Source organism: Uloborus diversus, chromosome 3 (assembly GCF_026930045.1).
Source record: "Uloborus diversus isolate 005 chromosome 3, Udiv.v.3.1, whole genome shotgun sequence".
Lineage (NCBI taxonomy): Eukaryota > Metazoa > Arthropoda > Arachnida > Araneae > Uloboridae > Uloborus > Uloborus diversus.
The window spans coordinates 86,640,348-86,664,270 of NC_072733.1; the positions used below are offsets into that span (position 1 = coordinate 86,640,348).

Sequence of the window (23,923 nt, forward strand, 5' to 3'; positions counted from 1 at the left end):
GAGAGGAAGGACTTTGCCCCGGTCATTACAAAATTCAAGGCCTTGAAATGCATTTTTTGTCCCTCTTCAGTGACATCAGCGGGGAAAAAAAAGATTATACATGCAATCTCTCTGGAAATATGTCTATATTGAAACTCTAAAATCACAATTTTGAGTTGGGTTGTCAGGGGAAGGAGTCGGACATTCGGAGTTTTCGTAACGTTCAGAAGTTACGTTACCCAAAAGAAGCAGGGGAGGGGGGTGTTTCTGGCACCCGACACCGCTTGAAATATTAGTTTCAAAAAACATTTTATGCTATTTTTGGCCAAGTAAGGAGAAGAAAGGTAGTCGAATCGACTCCACCAGAAATTTTCACAATTTAAAATTATCTTTGGGGACATTTGGGAGCAGACTGTGGATTAGAGGTTCTCCTCTAGGAAGGCCCCCCTCTGGCTACGCCCATATCAGCGTTAATAAAAAAGTTCAGACTAGTAGAGGAATTTTTTTTTAGACATCCAGTTGACGTAGCTTCCATCATGTTTCGGACACTGGCTATCACCGTTCATGGAAAGGTAATAAAATAGTTACGGATGGGCAGGTTATTGATGAGCTTAATTTAATTGTATAATGTATAAGGAAAAAAGTGCATTTTTTATTGTCTATTGAAAGTTGAAAAGTATAATAATTGGCTGTGCTTTAAACTGATGCAAACATTGTAATTGATTCAAGTTGTATCAACTATGATTCAATCAAAATATAATATTTTGAAATTTCTCATTGTTCTTGTACGCAAAGAAATGTTTACTTTAGTGTTCATTTTAGCAGATAAGGTCCTACTTAAAACATAGTTAATGGCTGTTTTCTAATAAAGTTTTGATTGAAATCTAGTTTTGATGTAAGAAAAAAAAAACAGCGTATGAGAAAGCTTATAGTTCACAATTAGTATATTTGGAACTCACTTTTCTAAATTAAGTAGGATGTACATAGATGAATTTTATTGTTTCAGCTCATATTTGAAATTTTGGATAGGGTTTTTTTTAAATCTTTTTTTTAAATCATAAGCAATTGGTGTTCAGGTGTGGTGTAAGTTCACGGTTTAATAAAATGCGTAACGAAATGTACTATTTTACATTGCCCTATTTACTTTACCCCGCGTACATTTGACAAATTGCTGAAATAATTAAATATTACAGCATACTTAATATTAACTAAATAAGCACTGCCTTGGACATCAATAAGTCTCAATTAATACTTTAATAGTTTAGTACAAAAATTTTAGCATTTTATAATAATTAAGTACTTTTGATGATCCACAATATAATAAAATATGTTTTAAATTTTAAAAAGGACTTTTATTTTTCCCCTTAATCTCTAAAGCTGTTTATTTTTTTACTAAAATCAACTATGTGTGTAAGAACAATGTTTAAATACTGCTAGATAGGTGAAGTTGCAAAGGGTGAAATTTTTTTTAAATTTCACTTTGCCCCACATTTCTCCACATTAGAATTTTATTTAAACATTATCTAGCTTTTAATATACATTTTAAAATTTATTTTCACCGACACCGTATTTTTTTAAAATACACTAGTATCAACAAAGTAGGCTAGATTACATTTAAATATAGCTACAAGTTACAATTATTTGATTAATAAAAACGAAATAGGTGTTCGGAAATATTTTTCAAGTAATCAAATTCGCCGCGCGAGGCGCTGTATTTAAACACTGGTGCTTTGAGTTTAATGATCGAGCGTAATTAAGTTTCGTCACGATACTTCACTCGGCTCTAGCTTTAGAATGAACGAAGAAAAGAAAAAAAAAATCAAGGGCGTAACACAGGAAATATTATAAATAGCTCCCATTTTCTGCTTCAGTCACAGCGGTGTGTGTCTCTCGCTGACGACAGACGATCGAAATCTTGAAACGAACTCGATATTTGGACGGACTTGGGAACATGGGTGTCGTCTCCGGGGGACTTAGTGACGGCGCCCTACTGTCGGACGGTACTAGGACGCTGTCAAATGAAGGAAATTTGCCTTCTGGAGTTGAGATGGAAATGGAAACTATTCCTATCACTGAGCCGGTAAGTGTCTTAATTTCGCATTTAAGATTTATTCGGAAACTAATTCAACTTATTTCATTCTAATTTGTGATTTTTCCTTCTTTTTTTCGGACAATTCTATAGCAACACAGTAGCAAACACAGAAGGGAAAATGTCCTTGCTGCTTTAAAAAAAGCTTTTAATGATCATTCAAATAGCGGTTATGCATTGCATATGAGAGCAGTAATTTATAAATGTGGTTATTTTCTGCTGGACATTTAATGAAATTAATGATCAACAACAAAAGGTAGCCGTAAACAGACCTTTAAAATAATAAGAATAAAAATTACCTTTGTTTTGACATACCTTTATTTTTATTTCCACTACATACACATTTTTTACACAGTAATTTACAGTTCTTATTAAAGATCATAACAACTTTAGAAACAAATAATTGAAAAAAGAACTTTAAAAACTTTTTGCTATCTTTTATTCGCTGTAAGAATCGAAAGATTTAAATTGTTATTTTGGAAAAACTTTTACCAAAACCATAAGTTAAAAAAAAAAAAAAAGAGAGAAAAATTTGGAACCCCTCTCCCCTTCCCCATTTACGTGCATTATGACCAGAAATATTGTGTAGTCCGACCGACGTGTGGTAGAACTACCCTGGCGGTCATGTTGAAGCTTAGCTTCGGCTGCCGCAATTTGTGTGTTTGATTCCCTCCGGAGCCTTGGGGTTTATTTATTATTATTTCCTCTATTCATGCTATAAATCTTTCTTGTGTTGTTTTACGAGAAAATAAAGGAGTTCAACCTCTCGAGGCAATCGCACCCCACACCCCACATTATCATACACTGTAAAAAAAATCCGGAAACGTTTCTGAGTATATCGTGCAGCTGTGGTTCATGAAAGTTTCAAAAACGTTTCTGAGTATTTCGGAATCCTCTTTCTGTAATGTCCAGAAACGTGTCTGAGTATTTCGGAATCCTCTTTCTGTAATGTCCAGAAACGTGTCTGAGTATTTCGGAATCCTCTTTCTGTAATTTTCAGAAACGTTTCTGAGTATTTCGGAATCCTCTTTCCGTAATTTCCAGAAATGTTTCTGAGTATTCTGTGCAGCTGTGGTTCATGAAAGTTTCGAAAACGTTTCCGAGTATTTCGGAATTCTCCAAACAATTTTCAAAAACGTTTCCGAGAATTTCGGAATCCTTTTTCCGTGATTTTTTCTAAAACATAATTCTTTATTATAGTATTGCATACCATATCAGTTTCAATTCTTTCATATCTAAGAGCAATAATACAAGCAATTTTAGAATTATTCGTGGATTTTTTTTTTTTTTTTTTGGAATTTCTAATGACAAATAGCATGGTTAACAGCATAACATATGCACAGTTATAAATTTTTGAAAAATTATGAAATAATCTAGTAGTTTCATTCCTAATCACAAAATCGTCGGGGAATTGGAGTGGGGGTACCTTCTGAAAAGTGGGGATTGTTTGTTAAACAATCTTAAACTTCAGTTTTTCTCTCAATATTTTCAAGACAAAACTATCAACATATTGTATTTTTAATGCAGAACTTAAAAACATATCTTGTATCAAACTTGATAGCTTTTATCTTCGGATAAAATTTGACAGGACTTACCTACCCTTCGCGTTCCGGAATTCGTTCACCTCAAGTCAATTTCTCTGACGAACAAAGTGTACCGAAAAGTACCAACAGAGAAATTGATGAATTTAAATATGACACCAAGTCCCCCTGCTGGAACCATTCGGGTTGATTCTTCTGTTCTTGCCCTTTTCCAGTTCATCACAAATATAAATACTTATTCAAAATAGGTTACTGATTTTATTTTTACAGTGTGCGCAAAATGCATTATATATTTTATTTATTAAAACATTGAACTCTATTACATGATTATTCCATTTCATATATACGAGAATAACCCCTCCCCCACCATAAAAGTGATGGTGCACCCATAAAATGCTATGAAGCGCCCACCCCCCCTTGAAAAAGAATCATATACATTATAAATCATATACATTATAAATCAAAGTATCACATACATTATAAATCAAAGTATCATATAAATTATAAGTCAAATACTTTAATATGGTGTAAAAATACAAAATTATTTTATTAAGTCTTTTTTTTTTTTTTTGCTTTTGGTAAAATTGAGGCTCGTAAAACGAAAAAAATGAAGACACTTTTAAATACATATATGTATCTATTTGTTAAATAAATTAATACACATTTAACTAATTTAAAGCGTTTCGCTAATGCAAATATTTAAAGAGATATCGTCATTTAGATAATACTGAAGCACTATGTTCCTAATTACAAGAGATAGTTTTTTTTTTTTTACTTCATACAATCTAGCTACACTGTTTACAAGAGAATGAAAACATGCAACCTTAAAGACGAACTATCAAACCTGACAATTTGCATATTATAACATTTAATTCATAATGCTTGATACATAGCCAAATATTAACTGAGATTGACACATAAAAACAAAGTACACAATAACACATATTTAAATTTTTTTATAATCTTCAATTCATAAATTTTACAGAATAAAACTAGACACACTTGCACTTTAAATATGTGTTCTATGTAATGTAAAATATTTTCAAATTGCAATAGTTCACAACGAAAAAATAATACTGAAGAAAATAGTTTTTTTTTAACGAGATTTATATGAACTAAATCTCTTTAAAGTAATAGAGTTGCAAAGCGACTTACCTATTCGTCGGTGGTGGTCTTTTGCAGGCTTTGGTCACCAAAAAGGTGATTTTTATGACAGAATAAAATTCTGCCAACAAAAATTACCCATTTGGTAGAAAGAAGAAAAGTATCCAAGAAAAAAGTAAATTACCTACACAAGTTATGCGACGCAATGAATTTACATGGCGTCCTCTCGGTAGTTATTTGGTTTTCAATTTCAGTTTGTATTCCTTCCGCGAGCATGCGTCGAGAATTTGCACTTCGTACTTAAAAATAAGTGACATAGCTTCAAATTCAATCTTATGACGATATATATGCAAGAAAATATAAGACTTTAGAATTATCTTCAGTGAATTCATGCGAGGAACAAAACTTCTACTAATCCCCTTGATGAGTGTTACTTCGCATACATGAGTCACAGCACTTGTTTTCATTGCGTGCTTTCGAAAGTTTTAGTTTAGATTTGCTGCTGGACTATAAAATTGTGAGCTGCGCATGCGTCGACTCTTACTTTCTTGCTATACGGGAAACGTTTTTGATTATAGCAGAAAACTGCGGAGGGCGTACGAATCTGTGTATTACGGAAAACTTTTTTATATATTCAGAGAGTTTTCCGAGATTTTTTACAGTGTAGTGATTACACCGTGCGGAAAGAAAACCCCTTCAAAATGCTTCTGACATCATTCTTGCTGATTATTATGTAAAACGACCCCTTGGATTCAAATATGATTACTGTTTTCCCCTTACACGTCTCACTTTTCGGGAATGGCGCCCACCCTCTCCCTATTTTTTTTTTAAGTTTTCGACAGTTTCATATCCATTATTTTTATTTGCAGGGCAAGGGAGTTTCATATTATCTATTAACACTCTTCTGAGGTGTTAGAGAGATACAAAGTTCAAAAGCATGAGCATTTGGGAAAGTTGGGAAAATCTCTCATGGGGGTACTCCCTCCTAAAATATTTTGAAAATACACAAAACCGATCGTTATTTTTTTCTAGAGGTTTGTTTTCACGTTTCTGTCTTATTTGTTTGGCATAAAACCGGTGCACGACTCACTCCAATGAGTCCCATACCCGAAAAATAAATTCAAATTGTAAATTTTTTTAAGTATCGTATTTTGCATACTCAGAGTCGCAAATCTTCAGTAAAGAACCTTCCAGTATTATTCAACTTACATTCCCATTATAATGATGATTAAAATTAAACAAATAGGCTTATAATGGAGTATATATATATATATATATATATATATATATATATATATATATATATATATATATATATATATATATGGGTCATTCTTCAAAAAGTGTAACTTTTCTGTCCCACGCCTTTTACAGTAAAAACTTAAAGGAACAATTCATTTAACAATGATTTTTAACTTCATCAAAAATATATCTATTTGACCCTGACAACAGATTTTTAGTTTAGTTCATTTTTGGTTCATAACATGTGAATTCTCACCTCCGTGGCATGTACCACTCCTTGTGTGACTGTTCATGTTGCTTAATAGCTTGTTTAATCAAAATTATATACTTACTTATTTATTATTCCTTTTACCAAGTGTCTCAAAAACTAAATGTTTAAGTTTTTTAAATATTTTTAAATGTGTTTTAGTTCGTTTTAGTAAGACAAGGAATCATGTCACACAATAAATTCTCACCTCCGTTACCTAAACTCAAAATGCCATTCCTCATTAAAAAATGGCAGTTATGACATCAAATTTTATTTTCCATGATACAAGGGAGCCCCCTTGATTATTTTCAGCAATAGTTGATGTTGCGAGGTTTTTGTCGAAAAACAAGAAGATAGATTTTGCTTTGAAAACTCAGTGTGGTTATTCTGATTTCTCACCTCCGTGAACGTGAATTTCAGGGATGTAAATTGTGATATAAAAAAAAAGAAGTGAACATATTTTCATATGCTTAACATGTGCAGATTGTAGCAACGAAGAGAAAAAAAATCCCTGAAAAATGTATCTATTAGACCTATATCAGTGGAGAATTCCTCACTTCCGTGATAGCCTTATCCATGTCATTATTTCTGAGGTGAAAGTAAATGATAGAGGAGAAATACATCACTAATAGGCATTCTATCAAAATTATAAATTGCCTGTATATCCCCAAATTTACTTAATACTATTTTTAAACATACATTTGAAACTACTAATTAAGCCGTATTACTTTAATTAAGAGATCTAGATATTATATTCCCACTAATCATTAAAATAGCTGATTGTTTGCACACTTAACAAAATTACTACTTTGATATTAAATTGGCCTCGATTTTTAAATATTTAAAGATTTTTTTTTATCTCCGTAGACAAGGCATTTCTTTTTAATTTATGAGTAACATAATTGGAGCTTAGCTGGACTATTGTTTGTGACTACTTCTAGTAGGTAACACTTTCATGTAAGAGTAAAAAAAAAACGAAAACAAAAAGTTTCGAAATTGAAAAATATTATCGTTCAAAAGTTACGTTTTCTGGAGAATGACCCATATATATATATATATATATATATATATATATATATATATATATATATATATATATATTTTTATATATTTGAGGATATACTTGTTCCATTGTTTATTACTTCTTGATATAGTGAAAAATAATGTGCAACTGCAGTACATCCCCAGAAATATAAACATTCATCAATGCATCAAGACTAGACTAAAAGAATACTTGTATATTTATAAGCATACTTAATATTATTTCAATCTTAAGATTATTTTAATATTAATTATGCATGTGAATTATGTTGAATAATGCGGGGAGGTTCCAAACTGAAGATATGCGATGTGACTGACTGTGTAAAATGCAATGCTACCAATGATTTTAATTTTTTTTTTTATGACGTGATTTTTTTTTCTTTTTTTTTTTTTTTTTGGTATGGGACTCATAGGAGCGAGTCCTATTCTCTGTTTTGTTAAAAAAAATAAAAGAAAAAATTGTACAACAATCTAGAAAAACAAGATCGGATTTTGTGATTTTAAAAATATTTCAGGGGGGAATACCACCCATGAGTCCAAATGTTCATGTTTTTGAACTTTGCACCTCTATAGCCCCTTAGAAGAGTCTTAATGGATGATATAACGCTCAATTCTCCTCCAAATAAAAATAATGGTAATAAAACTGTCGAAAACTGAAAAAAAAAATGCTGGCACCATTCCAAAAAATGGGACGTGTAGGGGGACCATTTAGCCATAACCAGGTGTCGCATTTAGAATCAGGGGGTCATTTTACATAAGAATTAGCAAGAATTATATCAGAAGCATTTTAAGAAGGTTTTTTTCCGTACGGTGTAAGTAACTATGAACACGGAAACAACAATTAATTTTTTAAAAAAACTTAGTTTTTTCCATTTACCCCAGAGTACAGAATTTGTGGGGTAGATGGAATCACCTTAATTGCACATCAGCAGACCTTGTAGCAGACAATGTAAAATTCATAAATGAATAATTTTAGTAATTTTCTAAGTGAAAAGTAAATTTAGTTGAAACTAGTTGCTTCCCATTTCTTAGACCTGCTGGAGAAGAAAACGTAAAATTATTGGGCTTTCAAAAAGTGTTTTTCTTTTTTTTTTTTTCACAGTATCATCTTCAAACAATGATGACACCTCTACTACACAATTGGGTGCAAACACGTGGAACAGTCAGTCTTTTCTGTATATGTTACATAGTCTCCACTCACCGTCATAGTGTCATCTTCACGGCTGACGTACATCACGATTTTAAAATTAAAATTAAGGATGTGTAATAATTTCTCTCTTAAAAATTCCGGTTTATTTTTGTGTTATTCTTAGAAAGACGTGAATAATGCAAACATTTCATTTAAGTTAATTTCACGAAGAAAGGTTTTGCTGATTTTTGATGTAGGCTTTGTTCAGTTTCTGGTTTGGCTTTTGCTTTATTAATAATTTGAGGTTTTAAGTTTGAACTCCAAATATGCTTTGTTATCATAGGTTAATGAGCATTTAAATTAAATAAGTAGTAAAACAGGTTTATTTTTATTTTGGTTTTAATAATAATTTACTTTAAACCACTTTAGACATTAATTTCTTTTGTATTGATTTTTTTTTTTTTTTTACGATTTTCGAAAAAACGTTGCATGCATGTGTAAGCTTACCATGATCGCCATAGATGCCAAAATTTCCAATTTTCCAAACTGTTAGAGATAGAAACTAATAATATTGATATGCTAGATTTAACATTTTGATTTTTGTATTTGTTTGAAATTTGATATTTAAAGCCCTTTATTAACATACTTCTGGGCGATTCCACGGAAAAACGATCATTTTGTCCCGCACGTGAGAGAAAATATATTTTATTGAAAATAGTAATTTAAAAAGGAATTTAACAAAATCTTGTTCTTTAAGAAATAACAAACATATGTTTAATTCGTTAACCTCAACATTTTGTTGCCTTTAAAGTCACCATTATTTAATGGAAAATATTAGCTGTTACGTGCGAGACAAAATGGCGGCTTTTCCGTGGAATGGTCCTTTTAAAATAACAACGTTATTCAGACAATTTTAAATCTTAAATCTATCACGAAAATACAGAAATTTCAAAAGCTTAACATTTAATGATAACAGAAAAAATAAAATATTAAAATAAATGTAACTCAACTTATTTCTCCAAACAATCTTGACAACTTTGTCTCTGATTTCTGCTTGTACTAAGAATCAGCGGAACTGTCGCAATTGAGAGGGGAATGTTATATTTAGATTCAATGGCAAAGGAAGCACTTAGTTCGTTTTCACGAGCAAATACTTAGAAATCAGATAATTGACTATTTCGAGACTTCAGCTTCTGGTAGCAAAACAAAACATTTCGGTAAATTTTCCAAAATTATTTATCAATTAACAATTTGAATTTTTAACAGAATTACTTTATTTGCTGCAGCAGGAACATTTATAAAACGTTAAGGATTATTTTTCCCTGGTAAAGGGGATGAATTTGGGATAAAAAATTTCACGGTCAAGTTCAAACACAATTGGCGTCTCTTCTTGAATACGGAGAATTAAGCGAATGTCAGAACTGACAAAATATTCTATTATCCTATTCAAAAATATCGGCGAACGTCGATAAAAAATATTTGTTTGTCTCTCTCTCTCTCTCTTTTTTTTTTTTTTTGGATTTCTGTTTTATGAAATTATGAGAAAATGCATTTGAATCGATTATTTCAGAAAGGGCGTAAGTCCAATGAATTTCCATAGGACTTACGCCTTTTCTGAAATAATCGATTCATTTACAACCTTTGCTGTATTTTAAAGCCTTCTATTTTAACAAAATGTTACAAAATGTTCTTCAAAACTTTCAGTTAATCTAATGCGTCGAATGAGGATTAAAACTAATTTCCAAGTTTTGAGAGCTTACAAATGGAGTACATTAAGTGGGGGAAAAGGCGACACACACAGTGTGACAGTTTATCTATTTTGTTACATATTTTTTAAATTTTCTTTGTAACAAAATTGTAATTGTGGAGTGCGATTATAGAACTTTTCAGCTATCACATTTTCTTTTTTCATAATTTATCCTCATGTTTTTTTTAAATAAAAATAATGAATTTATCCCACTGTAGCTCACTAGGGGCACAGTGAAACATGGGCTACTCTGGGACTTTGAGAAAATCATATTTACATAGAATCAGCTGTAGTACAAAAACACAATAACTAATAGCAACTAATAGCAAATAAGCAACTAATAGAAAGCCCACACTTCAAACTTAATTAAAATTAACCGAATTATTTTTCTATTATCAAAACAACGGCTAGCACGACTAATCGTCTAAGATCCTACTAGACTTGACTTACCCTCATCAAGATTCCAAAAACTGTTACCATAGATGTAGCAAAAAGTTGTAAATAAAACGCTTAAGTAAACATTTCTACCTCTTTCACGTGAGCTAAGCATGGTTGCCAGAGGTTGAGAGGTGCTAAAAATGATTAATTTACCCTCATCAAGTTTCTAGAAACTGTAATCATAAATTGAAGAGTAAAAGATTGAAATGAAATGCTTAAGTAAGGTTGCGTACCTTTTTCGGGTCCCTAATCCGTTTTGTAAGGGGCTAAAAGGTGTCCAAAAGTGAGTAATTTACCCTCATCGAGTTTCCACATATGTTATTTAAAAAATTGTAGCTTAAAAATCAATAGTATAGGGTTGTCCAAGCAAAAGTGGTCCACATAGGGTCGCTATTCAAAGTTTCAATTATTGAAACTTGTAAACTAAGCAAATCATGTTGGGCTATGATTTCGGGAAAGTACCAGAGGAATCAGGATGAAAAAACACTACTTCGATTAATCAACACAAACTATTTGTGTGGTCTCAATGTGCACGCGCTTTCATACGAGCTGACCGGCATGCTGTTTATTTGCGCATGCTTGAGCGGTTGAAACACGTGACATGGCATTTTCTACAATACGGCGCCTCACCCCAATGTACCCTAATTGCATTCTATTTTTTTTTTAAATTATCATTGAAAGTTGAAGAATTTTTTTTTTTTTTTGAATTTTTAGCGAAGCAGACAAGAATTAATATGTTAAGAGTCACAGTAGTGTCTCAAAGCAGTAGTTTCTTTAAAAATTACTAGTAGTCGGTGGAGTTTGTGCAAAAACATTTCACTTCCGGATACCAGTATGAAATTTTGTACAGCACTTATGCTCACATAAGAGAGTAAAAAACCGCCGGGAGGCAATTGATTGGAGGTCAAAACCCCCCTGTGGTGACGTCATCAAAATGGCCGCCTTGTATCGGTTAGTACGTTGGTTTAACTGCTTAGAACTACATAATAGGTCATAATTTTGTAAAATTCAAATACATTATCTGAAAGCCATTTAAAAAAGCTCTTCAACAGGGTTAGTTTTATTTTCTACTAGCAAAACCCGCACGGCTTTGCTCGCAGTAAAAAAATTATAAGGTCATTTGACTCACCTGTATATTTACACACAATGGGCGATGAATTTTTCGCCAATTTGCTATGTTAATTTGTTCGGCCATTTTATGGTTCCTTCCTTCCTTCCTTTCTCAGCTGCAAGACAGCCCTGGGCGGGCCCTGGCCTTCTCAACATTTTTTTAATGTTACGGTTCCACGTTATGATAATTTGGTAATTTAGTCGTCCACGTTATCATAATTTGCTCGGTAAAATGTTCTTAAAATTGAAATAGAAAAAGAATAAAATCGAATTTTCGAAAAATCGAGGTGCACTTTTTTATGCTACAAACTAATTCTGTGCCAAATTTCGTGAAAATAGGCCGAACGGTTTAGGCGCTACGCGCTTCACAGAGAGACATCCGGACAGACATCCCGACAGATGTCCAGACAAACTTTGAGCTTTATTATTAGTAAAGAAAACAAATAGTTTAATAATTATTACAATATCAACGTGAAAATTGATAGGAAAACAATGACTTTTTTGTATTAGCCGATATTGGAGTAAAATTTTTTACTGTTTTACCTGCATTATAAAAGAAACTTTCCAGTTTCATTAAATTTAAATTTGTACTTCATGCTTTAACACCTTTTGTCAGTATTTTACCTGTAAACTGAATGAAAGGGAGGTTAAAATGCAGAAATAATCAAAGTCACCGCCCCAAATAGATCGAGGACTCAACTAATAATGTTAGCGTATAATAAAACAATTTTGTTAAACATGCCTTCATTTTAAACATTTAAGAGAAATAGATGAAAAATACACGTTTTAATACAAAGAAAAAGTACCTGTTATAACGAAAACTGTAATAAGTTTTTTTAAGGAAAGTTTTACGTATTGCACTGACCCTCACAACTACAAAGAAGTGTGCAATTCAGATCTGACGCATCGACAGCGTGTAGACATCTCTTTGCACTTGATATAAGTTAATGTAATTTCTCAATTGTTATTTCGGGGTATGCATACCAAAGAGGTTCAAACTCTTCACCAATTTTTTTCCATCCCCACTGACATGGATCCAAGAGCTGAAAATTTTGCTGAAGACATTTTGTCCATAGTGAACACTGCAACATTGCTCTCTTTAGGTGATGCAGAAGAACGTTGCTAGACGGTGGAATACATTCAACTGGTCTGTTTTGCTGGGTGAAGAAAATTCTCCTAGCCGCATTTACGGTTTCCACTGAGCTTGATGAATGATAAGTCAGGACGACAAAGCGCTGAATGAATAGGAAATGCTTATTGTCTTCAATGATGCTTTCGGGTACTTTAGTATAGTACAAAAAAACTTAGTTAACATCTCTAAACGCCATCCACATTTTCCATGCAGTACCTAGTTTTACCAATGCTGGCAAAACTAAACACCGGATCAACTCATGTAAAAGCATGGAAAAAAGGCAGAAGATCTAGTACACCTTGTGGAACTTTACGTAGCAAAACGTGGATGGAAAGATACCGCAGATATTCTCCATACTCCACCCATAGCTCTTGCAGTTTCGGAACTCGGAATATAGCAATCACTACATTATCTCTGTCAACAGTTTTCACGGTGATCTTAGCATGTCTCAAGTATTCTATTGCAAGCTGCATATAAAGGAATAGCATCGCATCGGCTTTTCCGGAGGACACAGGAGACATGGTTTCAAAATAGTTCTTGACTGAAGCAATTACAGTGTCTTTATAGGTGCAAACAACCTGCTTCCCATCTGGTAGATCCATCTTCACGAGATTTTCTGCCAAAAATTCGAAAAGCTCCTCTTTATTTTTATCTTTTGCAAGAAATTTAGTAAATGACTTTGGTATCAAAACATTGGATTTAATACTTATTCTTGGTCCAGATCCTCTCGATTGTCTCGTGTCACTTTTCTAACTTCCTTTTGAATACCGGTCAAAAACTAAATCTACCCTATGAACGATTTTTAGTCTCATAAATATGGACGGCTTCACAATCTGATCGCAGTATTGTTGGACAATTCGAGTAGACTAAGGAAAAAGCATGTGAATCAGTGCAGCCCCATCAATGAACAATTTGGTTCCGGAATAGCCGTCAAAACCAGTCCAGTAGATTGGAGGATACAAGAAACTACGTCGGACATTTTCTTTGGTTTCCTAAATTTGCCAAGGTTGGATATAGAAGGTGGACACGAGCTGTTTTCATGAGAAAAAATTCTTTTACATACAATTGAGTTGCTTGGCAGGTTTTCTGCTTATCAAGCGGAGATTGTTTCTTTTAATAACATCATATATGGATAATTTTCTTAACACTAAGCGATCTTCTACAAATGTATTGAATTGGCTAGCGCTGACATCACAGAAATGGCACTTTCTTCCGAGAGAATAATTTTATTGCTGTTTACTGCAGTTAAATCGTCATCTTCGAAAGGATTCCCGTGTTTTCAATTGTTTCAACTATGCTGGAAACCTGAATTTCATATCGAATACAAAAGCTTCTAGCATCTTCATGTATCTAGTATCTAGCTTTTCAGAAGTGACGTCAGACTTCAGGCTCTGATTTTCTTCAAACTCCCCAATCATGCGCACAACTTCCGGTCCAGCAACGATCCATTATATTAATGAATCCCTCATATGACTTAAAAGGGATAGATTGTTGATGATTTTAAAATTAATTTGTTGTTTTGCTCATGCAAATGGTCGTGTGCCATCCTGGAAAATTTCCTCTCAGTTTTGAAGCCAGATATATTTCCCCTATGAAACTCCTGGAAAATAGCTGGATGCATCTCTGGTAACTGCTTGCAATTGAACAGAAATACTGAAGGCCATCGGGCATAATTTGTATGATCAAGAGCAAACATCTATGGACATATGTTCTCAAGAGTGACATTAAAACCTGAGAAATTTCCTTGACGAATAGTGCGCACCAGATTTAAAAGTATACATTCTAGCTCCATGGTAATCTTCCAGTACTTAAACTGAGGCGATTCTTTTGATCTTCCCATAACCCAGTCTGTAAATGTTTCGTCTATATCTTTTCGATTTTGATACGCTTTCTCTAACAGAACTTGGAGAGTGGTTACCGCAAAATCGTGAGCGTATCGACTTCTCTTCACATGCGAAACTTTCAGTATTCCTTCTGCTCTTCCCGATGTTGTTACATGAGTTTCTACTAGGAGTTCAGTTCATCCACTTCCTTCAAGCCATGTACCTATTGCAGATGAAACAGTCATTTCTATGTGGAGACCACCTAACATGACCTAATTTTTATTTTCGCCATACTCACTCGGCATAGCCCACTGAATAGATTTTAACAGGGCGCGTAGATGGGACCTAGATTACAAACACTTAATTCATTAAATATTTTACTTTTCCAAAAGCACATTGAAGAAATTATTGCAAGCTATGTTAGTATTTTGAGGTCACATGGAACAAATGAAAGAGAAAAATTTATTCTAAAAAATATTGGGAGTTTGTAATACGTTTTGCTTATTGAAAATGACGTAAAGGAATGAATACAAGTTATATGATAATTTTAATGCTAGATAGAACGAACAATCGAAGTTATCGATTTCAAACCGTAATAGAATTATATGACTCACCTTTATTTGATATTATTTGCTACAGCATTAACCAGTCAAATATTCAGTTATTGAAAATTATATCTGAATAATAAACATATCACTATGGAAGTAATTATTGCTGAGAACAGCAGAACTGGAAAGAAACGAGCTAGGCGGGCTGCAATCCTAAGTTACAGCTTGTTGACGGGAAAAAATCGAGTAGTCGTTCTGATTCTTGCCGCTAGACTGCAGTCGTTCGCACTTGCAAGAGAAGTGAATTATTATGGGACAATACATATGTGTATTTAATCCGGTAAGGAATTTTTAATTAAAAGTTTCACTGTGGGTTAGATGCGACGAAACAGTTGGAACAGTTCAAGGAGAAATCCCCCTCCCCTCCCGCTCCATGTAGTTACGTTATTGCAGTGAAATTTTAAGTTACAGCTATTTACTAGGGGGGGGGGGACGCATATTTTTCTAATTTATTTTAGAGCTTTTGTTTAGTGCACCTATTTTTTAAGGAAGAATGATTTCCAATGGCGTTTTGAGCAGTTAAACGAAGCTTTTCAGCCAGTTTGATTACGGAAATTTTAATAACTCTAAAACTACTTGTCTTCGGAGGAAAAAGCAGTCTCTGTTAAATAGCTCTTTTAAAGCTCTTTCAGATGATACACATTAATACTACAATATAAAGATCTGTAATGTAGTTCTAAGCAGTTAAACGTACGTACATACCTTTCCAGGCAGCCATTTTGATGATGTTAATTGTAATAACTCTTAAACTGTTTGTGATAGGAAAAAAATTCAATCACTATTAAATAGCTCTTTTAAAGCGCTTTTAAATGATATATTTTAATATCGCAATATTAAGATTCATAATAGAGTTCTAAGCAGTTAAACGAACGTACTTTTCTTAAAAAGGCGGCCATTTTGATGACGTCATCACAGGGGGTTCATGACTTATGATCAAATGCCTCCCGACGGATTTTTGTTCTTAGATATGTACATAAGCATTGTGCAAAATTTCAGACTGGTATCCGGAAGTGAAATGTTTTGAGTATTTTTGTCACAAACTCCACGGACTATAGGGAGCTACCGCTCGCCAACCCCCCATAACTGCTGTGCAGTTCCATGCGGATCCGTTTGTTATCCGAGCTCGTTACGCTCACTATAATACTGTACAATATTGTAGTCTAGTAACATCTAACATTTTAAACACATTTGGCAAGCATTTCTTATTGTCACTTACCCGTTTATCGGTGGCCTCATCTGAATCAAAGATGTACAGTTGACCATATCCTTCGCTGTGCTGGTCACTAGCATCATTGTGAATCAAAGATGTACAGTTGACCATATCCTTCGCTGTGCTGGTCACTAGCATAGAACGGAGACACTTGATGATATGCTTGACCATGTAAGCAATAGCAGTATGGGTCAGACCCTCGAGAGGGATCCCGCAACAATGTTCATAGCCCTGAACTTAATTTTTGCTGAGGAGGAAAGTTCTCAATTTCCTGAACAGAACTATAAATTTTCCCAAATGATAAAATAAGACTATGCACTGCACACATTTGTGTATATAATAGAAATGGACATTCAGGCATAAAACATTGCAATATTACAATTATCTAAATTTTCCAAATTAAGCTACTTTTGGCAGGTCCAAGTGACTTCCCATGCAGGCGTAATGAAGTGAAAAATATAATACGTTTATAGATACTAGACGAAGATAATGAAATAAAAAAGTAGCTTTAAAAATTTTTAAAAACTAGGTGGATTCCATTGTAAAATGAAAAAAGACTTTACCATAATGAGAAAACTTTAACTCAATGACTTTACCATAATGAAAACTTTCAATTGGAAGCACTAGTTCAAGCAGCAAGTTGTGGAAGACAATCATGGGGTATGCCAAGGCCCATCTCGGGCTGTTGTACTAAATAAGTAGCAAGACGCAGTCCCTAATAACTCAACTACATAACTGTATTTTATAAAACTAAGTATTTCTGTTCAAATAATGGGTAAATAAAAAGTTTCAATTTCTGAATTTTTTGTACGGATATACACATTAAACTGAAATAGTATTTTAACATTTCCTTGTGCACTAAAATATTTAAAACTCTAGTGTAGATATTAATTTCACCAGAACTAATTTAATGAATATGTCATGTACACCAAACAATATATTTAATATTATATGAGTAATTTAGTTTTAATTTTTCTTTTGTCATAGGATCATGAAGGTTATCGTAGGTTCTTGAGAATGGACACGGATACCTTCCAGTTTTTACTCCAGAAGATAGAACCCTTGATTTCAAAGCAAGACACGGTGATGCGAAGAGCCATCCCTGCAGGAGAACGCTTAGCGATCACCCTACGTTATTTAGCAACAGGTAAGATAAAATTGTTGCTCTGAATATAACAAGAAAATAGTTTTATTTCCTATCGGTGTAAGTCGACTGTATCAAAACTGAAGAATTTCTTAGAGTAATTTATATTTAAGTTTATGTAATCAGCTTAAATGATAATCTGAATTCTTTTAAAAACACAGTTATGTTTATAGTAAAACCTAAGCACAGTATTACTGCTCGACTTGGCGGGCATATTTTGAACGTCTACACTATAACGTTACACATTATAATGAAACTTAATTTTTATGAAATGTAAACTGAGGTCTGTCGTCCAACCCATTAGGGGAGAGTGTTGTACCTTGGGACCAGTGCTGATTTACTAGCGGGCGGTGGGAGTGACCACCCCCCACCATGACTGTCATTTTCTAAAACCAATAATATAGAATTGAAGGAATTACTGGCTATCGCTTCTAATTTCAATCAAGTACATTAAACAAATTTGCTTAAAATTAAGTTTAGTCAGTTAGTGTAGTCGAGGATGTACAGGGTTACCCGCTTTTTCATGTAAACATAAGCTTGCCCCTCTCTCCTTTTTTGAACTTTAATAATTTTTATATTTCTATATGTGTCTTCCAACCTTTTTCTTCCATGGACTACACTGTACTGGTATGATAATACATTTTGCTATGACTTGGAATATATGAACATAGATTGCTATGACTTAGTGTGGTTTCTAACCCTGGAGGTGAAGCACCAAAAGGGGAAATTTAACACTTCAGGAAAGCGATAAGTTTGAGAGGGGCCATAGGGGGAGATTAGTATTTAAAATACAGGATAAAAAGGGGCAATTACCCCCCCCCCCCACCCTACATGACGGATTTGAGGGGAGGAATATGGCTTCTATAATTTTCAGCCACCACCCCCTTAACTGTAATTCCGCTAATTTCTCAGAATCTATTTTTAGCAACCTTCCCCATGTTTTTGTAATCTTTAATAGTAACCTTCACCACTAAATGGTGCTGTAGTAAAAATCAACATCAAATGAGTAAAATTGACAATTTTGTGAAAGAAATAAAATTTCATGGCTCCAAAGTAAATATTTTCTTCATTTTTATTTCATTTTCTTTGTATTTGTAAAACTAAGCAATGTAATTTTATTTTGATATAAAAGAGAAGTACTTTAAATGTATATTTTTTTGTTATGAGAAAATAAAGATAGTGCATCTAGATTAGCCGCTATTTTGGTTTTTTCTAAACCAAATGGCAATTGTACCTTGGGACAGCCAAACATATTGTACCTTAAGACACGTTCCAAGCTACAACATATGCTTGGTTCGTAATACTGTCAGCACCCCTTATTCAGGTAATGGATAAATGAATACCCCGCTTATACGAATAAAACTTCCAGAAACCGAATATTTCCCCATAGACTCAATGTTAAAGATCCCCGCTTGATCGAATAATTTCCCTGGGTTATCGAATAATATTTATCAGCTGTAGCAAATATTTTTGTTGAGAAAAAGTTTGAATAAATTAGAAATAAGTTACCTAAGAGCAATTATTAACATAAAAATGTTAAACAATACTTCTTGCCATCAACGGGCAAGAAAAAACATGCATATTCCGTCAAAACTGCAGCTGTAAAACAAATGTAGGTTTTTCTTCAAATTGTACGAATTTCATGTTTACATAGAATATTAAAAGGGGACATAACATGAAAAGGGTCCACCAAAAGGGATACCATTGAGAATTCTTAACTTTAGTAAGTGCACTCAAGGAATTCAGGAAAACACTGGTTTGTTTCATTATCCCTTTTTAATATTTTTTTTTTCTTCCCCAGGAAAGACCCAATCTTCGATGGCATTTAACTTCCGTGTGGCACCGAACACCATTTCGTTGATAATTCCGGCTGTGTGCACTGCAATGTATGCTGTTCTGCAAGAATACTTACGTGTTCCACAATGCCCAGAAGACTGGAAAGACATTGCAGCTGGGTTCCAGGAGCTATGGAATTTCCCTAATTGCATAGGTGCTTTGGACGGGAAACATATTAATATAGAACCTCCACCAAACTCAGGTTCTGCATATTGGAACTACAAACATTTCTACAGCATAGTTTTAATGGCATTGGTAGATGCCAATCTCATGTTTGTGTATGTCGATGTGGGGACAAATGGCAGAGTCAGCAATGGTGGCGTGTGGGATAAGTCCAAGTTGAATGCAGCAATGGAAGCTGGTGAGCTTTTCATACCGAAAGCTCAACCATTGCCTAACTCAAATGTACTTGTTCCACAAGTCATTGTAGCGGATGATGCCTTCCCACTTGGCATACATTTAATGAAGCCATTCACTGGAGATTATCTGGAAGAGGACCAGATTATCTTTAATTACAGGTTGTCAAGAGCTCGAAGAGTGTCCGAAAATGCTTTCGGCATCATGGCTTCCCGTTTCCGCATTTTCCAAACCAAAATGCTTACGACACCATCAAATGCCGTCCAAATTGTGATGGCAGCCTGTGCTTTGCACAATTTTCTAAGAGCAAGGTGCACAAATCTTTACACACCTCCATCAAGTATCGATAGAGAAGATACAGAAAAGCACCAACTGTATCCAGGTAGTTTGAGGGAAACTCGCAATAAGTTTATTAATCTACATAAAAACTCTGCACATGGAACAGCGCTGGCAAAGCAAGTTCGCAGTAAATTTAAGGAATATTTTAATGGTCCTGGAGCTATTCCATGGCAGTGGAAAATGTGTAACCTTCATTAGCCTGCTGGTTTTCTCTCGAAAAAAAAAGTCATTCTCATAAAGTCATTTTGAGCTTCCGAAGTTCAGAAAACTATGTATTATGGAGATATATTGTGGCTCTCAAAAGTGTTTGTACACTTGCCATTTTCAATCAAATTGGATGTTATTAATTAAAATTTACATTCAAGATCTATTCTCTATTTTTAATAATAATACATAAAATATTTTCCAAATATAAAAAATTTGATTTTTAAGAATTTAACAGGATATCAAAAAAGTCTTTATACACTTAAAAAACTTCCTACGCATAGATAATCTAATTTGTCTTTGATTCTTAAAACAAAGAAAGTAACACATGATCATCAAGTTTTCAAGCATATTTTTATTTTGTTTATTTCTAAAAACGTGTGAGGGAATGACAAATGTAAATAACCTGATTAGGTTTTATGCTTTCAAATTGATTCTAAGAATATATTTTCTCTAAAAAATATATGCAGCAATATTCTTGTGTTGCCAACTGCAAATTACAAAACTTTCAGTTCAAAAAAGTAATTTATTGTGATTCAGAGAAGGTAATTTACTGTTGAGAGGGAATGTCCTACCCCAATAGAGACAAACTAAATACTTACGTGAACCAATTTTTAATATATATTTTTTAAATTTATTAAAAGTATTGAGTGACCCACACTCAATGATTGTGATTATACCCACACTAAAATTATTCATATTCTTTGCATGTTATATTCATGCATATTATCTTCATATTCATGCAGTTATCATAGCTTGACATTTACATTATTAGAAATAAAGTTCAAATCAGTTTTTATGAGAATGACTATGTATTGCAAAAAATTGTGCATTTCATTTTGTAAGACTTTTTGTACACATCTTTGTTCATGCAAGAAAAATAATAAATCTTATTTACTTTTATTCAAAGTCTTATTTAAAGTGGTTACTCTTGTTAAAGAAGATATACAGATTCTATGACTTCTATAAAATTATTCTTTTCTATCATAACTAAAAGATATAGAGCCCACCGATAAGTCTTTCTTAATTATTTTTTCTAATTAATATATTGGACATGTTCTAACACTTTACATAAAACAACTAGATACATATTGCACACAGGAAAGATGAATGGTTTTGAGTTTATTAAAATAGTACCAGAAATTTAATAAAATGAGATTTCAAAAAAGAATAGGCAAACATATACTTCTGTATACTACTCTATATCGTTACGCAAATTACATTTCTTTTATGATACGAAATAAATATCATTATGTAATTAAAGATAAGTAATCCATATACTTTAAAATGGTAAATACTGTATGTACCTATGAATTTTGAATTTAAAACGTTTTTAAAATTAAATTTCACTAAAATTTTATAAGGAAAGGACTCCTGCATTTTTTTTTTTTTTTTAAATCATATTTTAGTGTTTTTTCTTCTTTTTTGTAATCACTCAATTGGAAAAAAAATTTAGGAGTGAGTAAAAGATGCACTTCTGTTAACTAAGATCCACTAAAGTAAAATAAATAATTTAAATTAAAAATAAATCGATAAATTTTAAAAATCCGCCGCAAAAATTTTGGTGGTGCAATTTGCTCCATAATCCCCCCTTGTGGACAACCCTGAACTCATACCTTCATAAAAGAGATATGTTTTCATATAACAAATGCACTTTTTCTTAAAAATTAAAAGAGTGAACACTTGACACACAAAAGTAATGTTTCCAAAAATGAAATTTGTGTAGTCTGTTTAAGAAAGACTCGATTTTCAAGATATGGTATTGAAAAATAACTACATATTTTAGAAGAATTACTGCCAAAACTACAATTATTATTTTAATGAGCCCATCTCTCATGAGTGTTTCTGCAGCTAAAAAAATTTAGCATTTCTATTAATAAACTTTATCTTGAAATTGGTTGCAATATATAAATTTTTTATCTGTTCGTGGTAATTGCAATGAAAACATTTGTTTAATGTAATATGTTTTTATCGCAAAAATTACCCTTTATTTAGGAAATAAAGTAACACTCATGAGAAAAGGCTTTTTACAAATACTTAAAAAATTTCATAAATAATTAAATATTAATACCATTTTTACTTAAAACTGAGTATTTAATATAGTTTAATCAAGACTTATCAGATTATTTATTTTTAGAAAAAAAATTACATAAGGTAACACTCATGAGTAAAATGGTAACTTGCCAAGATGTTTTTTTCTTTTTTTGACTTTAAAATATTAGCAAATTAACTCACAAATGATCACATTGTTAGAAAGCTGTAAATTGTAAGGAATTTATGCCAAGGCAAGTTTTTATGTCTATAACAATAAAAAAATTTAATTGTGTCGAACCTAATGTGCCGATGCATTTGAAAATGACCCAAGTAGCAAATAAAACTCAAAATCAGATGAAAAAGCTGAGCACAAATTCGTCTGTTATTTATCTTTTAAAGTGTAACTGAAAGTTTTGAACCATAAAATGTAATAAAATCTTCAGAGAAAAACATTTTATTTTTGAAGAATACAGAAAATTTTTTTATGATCATGCGATTGGGACAGAATTTTCCTCTTCTTCTAAATGTTGCATTAACAATCTAATTAGTTCTCTTTCACACCTATTTCTTGCAGTGGGGTGCTTAAACTGCCCCATAGCAGATGCAATGTATTTTCCTAAAGCCTCATCAGCAGGTGGCAAGGTAAAATTTGCCGATGAGCAGGAGGAATTGATGGAGGCGAGTGTTTTGCACGCCTCTGTCAACAGCTTATCCTCCTCCCCATTGTTGGCTGTGCTTTTGGGCTGTTTTCTTTGTTTTTGCGAAGTTAGAGGGGTAGTTGCCACCCTTTTTTTTGAAGGTGGTGGGGTATTCAGGTTTGATGCCTGCACAGAACACGCAGCACTGGCAGAGGACTCTGCTGCTGGAGCCATGCTGATGTTCGGCAGTGGGTCCAGGTAAACATCTACTTCTGCTTCTGGTGCTGGATCGCTCACATTTTGACTCACTTCCTGCAGAAGCTCATCTATTGCAGGATCCTGCGAATATCCCAGCGAGATATCATCCTCTGCGGTAACAGGTTGACTGCAAACCTAGGAAAAATTCGTAGCATATGAGCTGGGTTAAAAACAGTGTAACTGTTAGTTTTTATTAACTGGTACCTCCTCAACAGCCACATGCTCACATAAATGTTGGTGTACTACACATAAATTCCAATCTCTACAAAAACTTAAAATCTATCTCCTAAAAGCTAACTCAAAGTCAATTCTAAAATGGCATGCTTTGAATTAGCTCATAGTTAGCCAGTTAACAGGTTAATCAGACAAAAAATAAAATTGAAAACTTTATAGCTGAATCAACAATCATTTTAATATAAATTTGTGGTAATCTGTATATATAAAGTAGCTTGTCCTGACTGACAATCAACGCACAGCCAAACCTACTGAGGCTAGAATGCTGAAATTTGGAACATAGGTGATTTTATAACGTAAGCGCGTGCTAACAAAGGATTTTTCGAAATTTCGATTTTAAGGGGGTGAAACAGGATGAGGAATGTTCTACACTCATATGCAAATGATATTTTAATCTGTTGCCAGTTTCTATTCAATAGCTAACAAAATACTTGACATT

At 33.1% G+C, this 23,923-nt stretch overlaps 1 protein-coding gene across 1 annotated transcript; it reads left to right on the top strand.

The window, feature by feature from the left end:
- The first annotated feature begins 1,930 nt into the window (after positions 1-1,930).
- Positions 1,931-23,409, top strand: LOC129218835 (uncharacterized). The gene is made up of 5 exons (XM_054853156.1): positions 1,931-2,059; positions 17,428-17,587; positions 19,386-20,159; positions 22,977-23,250; positions 23,328-23,409. The coding sequence occupies exons 1-5, from the start codon at positions 1,931-1,933 to the stop codon at positions 23,407-23,409; spliced, it is 1,419 nt and encodes a 472-aa protein (XP_054709131.1).
- Positions 23,410-23,923: the final 514 nt, after the last annotated feature.

Bases quoted from the DNA above. Each gene is read 5' to 3' on its own strand.
- LOC129218835 (XM_054853156.1), top strand. From the start codon at position 1,931: ATGGGTGTCGTCTCCGGGGGACTTAGTGACGGCGCCCTACTGTCGGAC. The intron at 2,060-17,427 runs GTAAGTGTCTTA...CTTTTGTCATAG, and splicing joins CTATTCCTATCACTGAGCCG to GATCATGAAGGTTATCGTAG. The intron at 23,251-23,327 runs GTAAACATCTAC...CATCTATTGCAG, and splicing joins ATGTTCGGCAGTGGGTCCAG to GATCCTGCGAATATCCCAGC.